General features: G+C 37.9%; 1 protein-coding gene across 1 annotated transcript; it reads left to right on the top strand.

Annotated features, from left to right (window-relative positions):
- Positions 1 to 435: 435 nt before the first annotated feature.
- On the top strand, positions 436 to 2827 carry LOC145094039 (UDP-glucuronate 4-epimerase 3). The gene has a single exon (XM_079032294.1). It carries the CDS (start codon positions 1153 to 1155, stop codon positions 2479 to 2481), a length of 1329 nt encoding a protein of 442 aa, XP_078888420.1. The 5' UTR covers positions 436 to 1152; the 3' UTR covers positions 2482 to 2827.
- Positions 2828 to 11644: the final 8817 nt, after the last annotated feature.

An 11644-nucleotide genomic window follows, 5' to 3' on the forward strand; every position in this document is an offset into this window, starting at 1 on the left:
TGAGTTTTTGTGTTAATAATCAATTTTCCGGCCACTAGCAGTTTGTTATTTATCTTGCAATTTGTATTACTTTATCGCTAATTTCTTACATATATTAATTGACTCTTTTTTTTTAATAGACTCGTCTTGAAATACCTTATCCGTAAAATCCCCTTTCATTATAACAGATTCACATTTACTAATCATTTATGCAAAGTAAAATTTTGGAAGAAAAAATAACAGCTAATTAATGATTGGAAATCAAAGCTTCGAATCCACCCATAAATCTAATACATACCTATGGTGTGAAAACTATGAACCCCTCCTCATAATTTGCCACAAAATCTCATCCATATCATCTCCCAATACACACCCGCAAATCCCCAAATAAGCAATCATCAAGATGAAAATCACCAATCAAACCCCCCCTAAAATCACACCTCCCAATTATGCATCTTAAACTTGATTTTCATTATCCATTCATTTCCAAATGAGGGGTGAAATAGTGATAGAAATAGAAATAGAATAAAGAATATACACTCACAAATAGAAAACTAAAGAAACCCTAATTTTCCCGGAATTCCATACAAAATTTAACAAGATATTAACCCTTTGACTATTCTTTCGCTTTCTTGATTTTGGTGATATGTAATGAGTCCACACCACCTTGAATATCAATAATATCCATTATCATTTTAATAAAATCCTTCAAAATCCGTTCTTCTCCATCTTCATTCAGTCCACCTCTCTCTTCTTTTCTCTCCCCAATCACAAATTACTTTTCCGATCAATCTTTATACCCAAGAAAACCCACAAAAGCAAACAAATCAATCCCTTCAAGAAACCACAAGATTCCATTTCCACCATCATCAAAAGGAAAAAGTAAAGTTTGGGGGAAGATTGAAGAACATCGTCATCAACACCATCAGCACAGCAAGAACAATTCCTTTTTTCATCTTTCCTTTTTTGTTTTTGTATTTGTTTTTGTTCACCAATCATCAATTTTCTTGAAAAGATTGGAATCATTCTTCAAACCCTACAAAGAAACAAAACAAATTATTTGAGATTTATTCATACCCTGGCCACATTCCAAGAAAATCAAACCTAACCCAGTTTGGATTCAGGAAAAAATAAAGAGTTGGTGTTTTCCATTTCAAGATTTTCTTGGAAATTATGAAGTCATCTCATCTTGATAATATCCCATCAACGCCTGGCAAATTCAAGATGGAAAAATCCCAATACAATCATAGATTCAGATGGCATTATTCGTATCTAGCAAAGCTCACATTTTGGAGTTTCGTTTTCTTGGGATTAATCTTCATTTTCTTCTTCAAATCACCGCCGTCATCATCGCCGTACTCCTCCGCCGGATCGATCTCATCAGATCTCTCTCGCAGATCTTTAAAAACCAATTCTTGGGGTGGACCCATTTGGGAAAAACGCGTCCGATCATCCGCCAAGATCCGTTCCAATACTGGGTTCTGCGTTTTAGTAACCGGAGCAGCCGGATTCGTCGGAACCCATGTCAGCGCCGCCTTGAAACGCCGTGGCGACGGTGTTTTAGGTCTTGATAACTTCAACGACTATTACGATCCTTCCCTGAAAAGAGCTCGTCAAGCTTTACTAGAAAGAAGTGGGATTTACATCGTGGAAGGCGACATTAACGACGTCGCATTGCTCAAAAAACTCTTCGAGGTAATCCCTTTTACTCATGTCATGCATTTAGCTGCTCAAGCCGGCGTTCGATACGCCATGGAAAACCCAAGCTCTTACATCCATAGCAACATCGCCGGACTTGTTAATCTTCTTGAAGTCTGTAAAAACGCAAACCCACAACCCGCAATCGTTTGGGCATCATCTAGTTCTGTTTACGGATTGAACACAAAAGTACCCTTTTCAGAAAAAGATCGAACCGATCAACCGGCGAGCCTCTACGCCGCCACAAAAAAAGCCGGCGAAGAGATTGCACATACTTATAACCACATCTATGGCCTCTCTCTAACTGGTTTACGATTCTTTACTGTTTATGGACCTTGGGGAAGACCAGATATGGCTTATTTCTTCTTCACGAAAGACATCTTGAAAGGAAAATCGATTCCCATTTTCGAATCTGTCAACCATGGAACTGTCGCTCGTGATTTCACATACATTGATGATATCGTAAAGGGTTGTTTAGGTGCTTTAGATACTGCTGAAAAGAGTACAGGAAGTGGTGGGAAGAAGAAAGGTCCTGCACAATTGAGAGTTTTTAACTTAGGGAACACTTCACCTGTTCCTGTTTCAGATCTCGTTTCTATTTTGGAGAAGTTATTGAAAGTGAAAGCAAAAAGAAGAGTTATGAAGTTGCCAAGAAATGGTGATGTCCCATTTACTCATGCAAATATTAGTTTAGCTCAAAGGGAATTTGGGTATAAACCAACGACTGATCTTCAAATGGGTTTGAAGAAATTTGTTCGATGGTATGTGAGTTATTATGGATCTGGAAAGAAGAGTGATCATTGATGGAAAAAAAAGAAAGAAAGAAAGAAAGTGGTAAACATGTTCTTGAATTGTTATTCGTTTTGCTATTCACATGATTGTTTTGTTAAATCTGTAATATCCGAATACATTATCTTGTTGGTATATGAAACGGAAGACGGGAAAGACGGATGATGACACGAAGAACAAGATTTTGTTTCGGTTTATTTATCTGTACTAAAAGGAATTCAAGAACTTTATGTAATTTGTTGTAGCATTATTATTGTAGGATTCTTGACTTGATAGAGCAAATTTGCTTTGATTGGTGGACTTGTATCATTTATCTTGGAACTCAAATAAATAGAACACAAAAAGTTTGAATGTTTGTTAATCATGTTTTCTTGTTGATTTTTGTTTTACCTTTCTTGGTTTAAGTTTTGGATTTTGTGATTTGTTGTCAAACTTATTGGTTAAAGTTTGATATGTGTGAATTTTGTAATCTTGTTAGGTCGCTATTGTTCTTTCCTTTTTTGGCAATTGGATCTATTTTGCAGATTGTTAGATTGGATTTCGGGGTACTAAAGCAAGGTAGATTGTGATTTTAAATTGATAGAACAGCTTTTGAAGTTTATACGGAAACTCAAATGATTACTGCTATTGGATTGCAATAATCAGTTTTCAGGTTTCGTGGAGCCTGATTATGAGTTTTTATTAATTACAATCAATAATACAATGATAAAATGACAAAACTAGTAAAATTATCTGATCATTTTTTTTACTTAACAGTCAAATATTTGCAATTAGTCAAAAATATCTAATAAAACCGTAGATGATTATTATTTTGAGTTGCAATATAATAATAAAAAAAATTCAACAAAACTATAGGCGATTTAATCACCTACCGTATGCTGTCAAAATAAATACGGTTTGGTGCCCATATGAACATGAAGAACAAAACTGTAGGTCAGGGCACGTAACCTTCGATTCCTCCTTACCTACGGTTTGGGCAATTTTTTTGGTGTTGACTACTCTTTGGTTGGAGTTGACTATTATTTCATATTAGTTTTGATTGCTATATCGTACATATTTTTACTAGACCACCACATTTATTGAATTTGTTTATTTGGTGAAAAATAAGACTGATATTCCAGATCTAGATGAATCAAAAGTTAGTCTTTCTTGCCAACATCCTCAGGTGTTGTATTATTGTGCTATTGTTGATGATCGTGATATTAGAAAGTTGATCAACGTAATCAATGTGGTTGAAGGTAAATCTCTGTGTATGTGGTCGTAAGAGGGTGATGGTGCTAATGATATTGCCAATAGAGGAACAACATCTACAACAAACATATCCAACGGAAAAGGGAGCAACAACCCAATAGATACTTTTATAACTCCAAGTATACCTCAATATCATAGTGTTGCTAAAAATGTAAACGCAATGCAACAACCGATTATGTATGTGGAACTGCAAAATTATAAGTATGTTGGTGATAATGATGTTGGGACATATCTTAATGATGTGTGCGCACATAATTACTTTGAACATAAACTACAAGGCATGGTTAATCGAGTCAGTAATGAAACTGGAAAACATTCGCATGATTGCCCGCTACGAGGAAAAATAATATGTCCTCAGCAAGAAGCTTGAAAAGATCAATCCAGAAATCTCTACTCCCAAAGAAATGGCCGTCTTTGAGACCCATGAGCGTGATGCAACGAAAGTCCATTGCATTATGCTGGCCACTATGAATCTTGAACTCCAAAAGTCCTATGAGGACATGTATCCCTATGAAATGCACCAAGATTTGCTGGAGAGGTACCACCAAAGCGCAAGGCAAGAGCGCTACGAGATCATCACCAACATGATCACCGCTAAGATGGGAAGTGGAGAATCCCTAACCTCGCATTTGCAAAAGATGCAAAGGTATGTTGATCGTCTTCGCAAGTTAAATGTTAACTTTGGGGAAGACTTGGCTATCGACATCATTCTCCACTCCTTGCCCTCGTGCTACAACCAATTTAGGATGACCTACCACATGAACAAAGAAGAAGTCACCCTAAGCAAACTCCAAGGACTCCTAAGGACTGCTGAGAGCAACCTCAAGGACAAATCTATTGCACCAACTCCCACTCCACCTGCTACTCTTGTTTTGGCCATTTGGCAAAGGAAGGGCAAAAAGAGGAAGGCTCCTTCAAAGATCCACCACAAGGGAAAGCCCCAAGATGGTTCCTCTACTAGTGGAACGGAAGTCGGCCCCGCTAAGCCCAACTCAAACGCTAAGGGGGCAGAATGTCACCACTGCCACAAAATAGGACACTGGAAGAGAAGCTGCCCGAAATATCTACAAGCCATCAAGGATGGGAAGATCAAGCCGTCTTTCGCAGGTATTTACACAATTAAATCTAATGATTCATCACAGACTATTTCTTGGGTTCTTGATACAGGATGTTGTTTTCACATATGTTCTGATTTGCAGGGACTAAGAAGAAATAGAGATATGGAGCATGGAAGAATAAATCTAATCATGGGAAACAGAAGATCGTCGCCTGTCACCAAAATTGGAGTGTATTCTTTAGCGCTTAGTAATGGATTAGCTTTAGATTTAGATAATTGTTGCTATTCGCCAGATATGGCAAGAAACATCATTTCATTTCATGGTTTGTTTAGACAAGGATTTAGATATTCGTTTGATAATGAGAAAGGTTCAATTTATGCTTATCTAAATGGTGCTTTATATTTTGAAGCATTGTCTTGTAATGGAATTTATGAAACTGTTATGGTTGTAGATAACTTAGGAAATGATGTGTTGTGTGTGGATTCTTCCAATGGTTTGGATAAAGCATGCTTGTGGCATTGTCGTCTTGTACATGTCAACAAGAAACGCATAGCCCAACTCCAAAAGGATGGAGTGTTGGAGTCATTCGACCTTAGGGACGATGACGTGTGCGAGTCTTGTTTACTTGGAAAGATGACCAAGTCACCCTTCACTGGCACTTGTGAAAAGGGTGAGGGTTTATTGGATCTCATACATAACGATGTATGTGGACCCTTTAGATCCACCACAAGAGACGTGAACCGCTTCTATGTGACTTTCACCGATGATTATATTAGATATGGGTATATTTACTTAATCAAGCACAAGTCAGAAACCTTTGAAAAGTTAAAAGAGTTTAATCAAGAAGTGGAGAATCAATTGGGCAGGAAAATCAAGATGCTTTGATCCGATCGAGGAGGAGAGTACCTATGTCTTGAATTCCACGACTATCTCAAGGAATGCGGAATAGTTTCGCAATTGACGCCTCCTAGGACACCGCATTTGAATGGTGTGGCTGAGAGGTGTAATCGAACCTTGTTGAACATGGTTCGTTCCATGATGAGTCGTGCTTCACTACCTATCTCATTATGGGGGTATGCCTTAGAGACTGCCGCCCATATCCTTAACTTAGTCCCTACAAAGAAGTTTACCAAAACACCTCACGAGATGTGGACAGGGGATGCTCCCTCGTTAGCACATATCAAGGTTTGGGGTTGCGAGGCTTTCGTAAGACGAGAGACTCACGACAAGCTCGAACCTCGTAGTGAGCGATGTATTTTCATTGGATACCCGCAGAAATCCTTTGGGTATCTCTTATATAGACCAAGTGACAATGTTGTCTTCGTTGCGAGGAGAGGGGTTTTTCGAGAGCGAGAACTCATAAACCAAGGAGACAGTAGGAGGCAAATCGATGTTGAAGAGATTCAAGAGTTGATCGATGAAGGAACCTCTAACGCTGGCAATCAACCCGAGGAGGAAACTCCGGTTGAACCAATTGACGAATCCTTACCTCTTAGACGTTCTGAAAGAGTTAGAGTTCAACCCCAGTTGTATGGTTTTCATATTACTACCGAAGGGGACACATATATTAGTGATAGTACACTAGTAAATCTAGATGAACCTAACAACTATAAAGAAGCCATGGCAGGCCCAGAGTCTGCGAAATGGAAAGAGGTGATGGACAACGAGATTTAGTCCATGTATGACAACCAAGTTTGGAATTTGGTTGACAATGTGCTCGGACGTAAGACGATTGGGTGCAAGTGGATCTTCAAGAAGAAGAAGGACATGGATGGGAATGTGCACACGTATAAGGCGCGATTGGTTGCGAAGGGATTTACTCAAACTCCCGGAGTTGACTATGATGAGACCTTCTCTCCAGTTGCTAAAATTAAGTCTATTAGGGTGATGCTGGCCGTTGCTGCATTTCATGATGATGAAATATGGCAAATGGATGTCAAAATCGCTTTCCTTAATGGGAAGTTGGACGATGATGTGTACATGGCTCAGCTAGAGGGTTTTGTCGATGTGAAGCATCCCAATAGAGTGTGCAAGCTTGAGAAGTCCATTTATGGACTTAAACAAGCATCTCACAGATGGAATCTTTGCTTTGATGAGAAAGTCAAAGAGTTTGGATTTGTACGAAGCAAAGATGAATCATGTGTATATGTCAAAGCTAGTGGGAGTATAGTTAGTTTTCTCGTGTTATATGTTGATGACATATTACTCATAGGAAACGACATCCCGACACTGCAGGAAGTTAAGTCCTGGCTCGGGAAGTGTTTTGCTATGAAGGACCTCAGAGAGGCTTCCTATATTTTTGTATGTCCCTAATTTGCCTGTGTATCAATCAAATCCGTTTGATGGTGCAGAATCCCAATCAAACGGATGATGTCAGATCAAATAGAAGAGAAGGAGAAGAAGCATACTATGAATCTTGTATGTATTGATATGAATTATGATCCGGATACAAGAGATTCACACACACACTAACACACAATAGTTCTTCTCTCTCTCTGGCCGTAAACTCTATTCGTGTTCATCAATCTTTTTCCTCACACCCCTCACCCCTATATTTATACATGAGAATATGGGCCGGGTAAACATGGGCCGTAAACAGGGTTTACGGCCGTAAACTCAACCGTAAACATGACCGTAAACTCCAAAAATATTACAGAAAAATACAATTGCCCAGAAAAGCAAAGTATAAACCATATTTTGACCTAACAATCTCCCCCTTGGTTTATAGCTTTCTTTTCTTAATTGACCCAACAAGCTCCCCCTAAAAAGTCGTTGGCTCTTCTTGTTGATCTTCATTGAGAGCTTTGGCTTCACCTTTAATCTTCGATGACTTCATGACTTCAAGATGAACTTGATGAATCTTCAATGAATGACTTCATCTTGAGCACTTGAGCTTTTCTGCAGAATTTGACATTGAACGTCCATTGGGTGAGGAGACTTCTTGTACTGATTCTTGAAAGATGACGCTTTCAGCTTGAGAATCTTCAGAGAGAACAAATCTTCTGGATCACTTCAGCAGGTACAACAATAGCAACAGACTGATTGAGGAGGCTTCAATGCAATCCGTCACATAATCTTCAATTTCTGCTTCACTTTGCTTCTAGGGTTGAAGGATTGAATGTTGAAAGAATAATCTTCATTTCTTGCTCCTTCAAATGAGAATTCTTCAATGCTCACGGACGAAGCTTTGGCTCAGAAATCTTCAACATGAACTCCATGAGTCTTATCTATACCTGAAATCACTTTTCAAGACAAAACAAAACTACAAGAAAACTTAGCACACAAATTAAAACAAAAACAAAAATATTTATGAATTTTTTTTTATATTTTCTGAAAAAGAAATAAAACAGAGAAAAAAAATATTTTTGGATTTTTGATTTTTCTGAACAAGAAATAAAACATAAATAACACTATTTTTGTTTGTTTGTTTGTTTGTTTTGTTTTGTTTTTTTTTTTTTTTTTTTTTTTTTTTTTTTTTTTTTTTTTTTTTTTTTTTTTTAATTCTCCCCTAATATTTAAATTAGAAGAAACTATGAATAAACTTAACAAAAACAAAAATAATAGCTAACTTTAAGAGTGATTTGGGATCAAAGTTGTTGGACAACCTTATTCCACTTGTCGGTACCCTTATCTTCACATCTTTGTCTGATCGATCGCCAGAATTGTGGTCCACTTAAACACGAAACATTTGTGACAAGATTTGGACATTTTACCAATGACATGATACATGCATATATCTAATTATAACTTTATTATCATGATTGGCCCTAATTCTTAAATAAATTATTCTTATGACCATTTAACTGACTACAACCAGGGATATTGTTGTCCACCTAAATCGAGCAGCGAGATCTACAGACAATCTGTTTGTGTTCAATTTTAAGTGTACTAGAACGTGTTTCCCACTTCCTGATATGCCCCAGCCATCAAGAACTTCCAAAGTACTCCTTACACCGGGAGGATAAATTCATAATTATATTACTTATTACTTCAGAGGGGTTGAGAAGAAGAAGGTTGCATATGCTGTGTACCAGGTCGGATTAGAAGTCACGCAAAGGAGACAACATATGGCTAACAGATAAGAAGTATTTCACATATATAGCCTGCAGAGAAATAGAGTTGCATATGTTGTGTACCAGGTCGGATTGGAAGTCACACAAAGGAGACAACATATGACTAACAGACGGAAAGAAAGAAAATGATATTCTACAGACCTAATTTATCGGAATTTACCAGTCGCCCCATCCAACCGAAATTAATGACAAAATCCTTACATCGAGGAAAAGTTAAACCACGGTTCTAAGTACGGGTTATTTAATGTGACCGATAAATTCCCAAGTATATCTCCCTGCTCAACCTATCCGAGCGTCGTGACATCAGGTTAAACGGATCTAACTAGGTAAAAGTTTGTCAAGTCCTTAAATTCATTAGGTTCAACTCTCCCTAGTCAAGACCATTTAAAATTTTTCGTGCCTACCAGCGCATCGAGCACAGAACGTAGACGATTCAACTTAGGTACGTTACGCCGATTCATATTTCCCGTTATCACTTGTTAATTTCATTTCCCAAAACATCTCCTGCAAGCACTTTTCATAACCAACATATTTTTTGATTTTTTGATTTTCTAATGTTTTTGGATTTTTTAAAATTTTAAAATTTTTGTTTTGTTTTTATTTCTCCCTCAAAATTTGTGCATAGGAGAGAAACGAAAATAAATGCGCAAATTCAAACTATCCTAAAATAAAAATTAGTCTTTAAAACGAATCAGCTTAAGAAAAACTCAGGAGTATAGAGAAGAAAACTCAAACCGTAAGTCACTGATTGAATTTGCATCCAGAAGGTCTGAGAACAGCACGCATAATCTCAGAATAGATCCAAAAATTATTCACATCGTTAAGTACTAACCCCATGATTGATCCCTTCCTTTCTTCCTTTCCCGCAAAAGGACACATACTCTCAACAAAGGTCTGAATGTTGTACAGTTGAGAGATGTCTCCTATCATGTGCCTGGAACAGCCACTACCAACAAACCGAAGTCTGATGATATGCCTCCATAGCTGCTCCGACACAGAGCGGGATTAATTGGTCTTTGGAACCCAGTCGATTTTGAAACTAGGTCGACCTTTGTCATCAATGCAGGGTACTCTTTCCCATGACATATCCTGCTTATCACAAACAGAAGACAATGAAACATTAGAGTCATTTGAAGATTTGGGAGTTTTCACCTTTGGTACCCATCTATATTCGGGTTTAACCCATTTCTTTTTCGATATGATGGGTGCCTCGGCACTTGCTTTGGAACTTGAAGTCGGCTGCCGAGATGACTTTGACCTAGCCGGTCTTGGTTTTACAGGAGCATCTCTTGAACTAGACTTCTGGGCCAACATTCCCTTCTTGTTCTTCGGAGTTGGATGCTTGGCCTTGTAAGTTTGATTCTTGGCCTTGGGAGTTGAATTCTTGGCCTTCTTGGCATTCCAGTCGGCGTTACCTGAACGTGACCTTGAGGGGTTTCTTTTGAAAAATCTCCCTCTTGGCGCGTTTTGCCATCCTTGTGCATAGTAGGGAACGTACGCGTGATTAGGACAATTTCTGGCAATGTGTCTAGGTGTTCCACAGTGATAACATGTCCTTTTCTTCACTGTGAAGTTGTTTCTTCCTGCCCCTGGTGGCGTATCTTTGCCTCGTTTCTTGTTGTTCCCACATGCACAATTGCAACAGGCACTTTGTTGCGTTGGAATTGGAGGCCTGTATTTCTCAACGACAGGTTTGTTAGGAGTAACATATTTAGAGTTCAAGGGGTCGTTTGTTTGTTCAGAAGAACTCTCCTTGTTCTCATCCTCTGCTACTTTACCTGCACATGTAACAGAAACATCAGTATTTTCAACATTAATAACTCCTCCTGACACAAATCCAGCTCGTTTGCCATATCGAAGATGTGGCTCCCTGTCAGTTTCGTCCTGTGTCATAGGGATGGATGTGTAGTTATGATTATAAGGAGGAGGTACACTATCATACCCTAGACCCTTGTTTTGATTTTCTTTGAATTTTAATTGGGTTTCATATAAGGACTCGACTGTCTAACTTGACGCAGTATAATTTTTTAAACTGACATCAGTTTTCCACACTTAATTTTTAAAGCGTCAAGTTCTTCAGTTACAGCAGCAAGTTGTCTCTTAACATAATCATAATTTTCATACTTGTTGCTATACTCTTCCTAAAGTTTCCTAAAGTCCTTGGTTTTTGCTTCTAACTCAGCCTTCAGGGGTTTCTGTCCTTTCCTGAGTTGATATCCTTCATATCTCAGGTCCTCAACTTCTCTTTTAAATAAATCAATTTGTTCCCGAAGAAATTTAATCGTAGCTTCACAAGCTGGAGTACATGTAACTTCAGTGACCAGAATGTTTTTAGAACTCATTGTTTCTCTACACTTCAAAGCATCAAGTTCTTGAATTATATCAGCAAGACTAAGATGATTGAGATCTTTTGTCTTCTTGATGATGGCCACGTTCATATCCCACGATTTCGGAAGTGAATTCAATAGGTTTTTGTTTATCTCAGATTTGGACAAGAAGATCCCAGCTATATTCATCTTAGTAGTAAGTGTAGTAAATCGCTGCAACTGAGTTTCGAGGGTTTCTCTAGGGATATAATCGAAAATGTTGAAATTTTGTCTTAACATATCTTGACGACTCTCTTTCATCTTTTCAAGTCCCTCGTAGACCTTAAAATTAAAAAGCACAACTAGAAGCTAAGATAAAACTTAAACGTCAAATTTAAAAATGCCTTTTTTTTAAAGTCAACCTTAAAAGTCAAATTTAAAAGGTCAAACTCAAAGTCAAACTTAAAAAAAGTCAAACTTAAAAGTCAAA

This window comes from Lactuca serriola, chromosome 3 (assembly GCF_051521515.1).
Source record: "Lactuca serriola cultivar US96UC23 chromosome 3, Lser_US96UC23_V15, whole genome shotgun sequence".
NCBI classification, from domain to species: domain Eukaryota; kingdom Viridiplantae; phylum Streptophyta; class Magnoliopsida; order Asterales; family Asteraceae; genus Lactuca; species Lactuca serriola.

Coding starts and splice junctions, on each gene's coding strand:
- LOC145094039 (XM_079032294.1), top strand. CDS start 1,153: ATGAAGTCATCTCATCTTGATAATATCCCATCAACGCCTGGCAAATTC.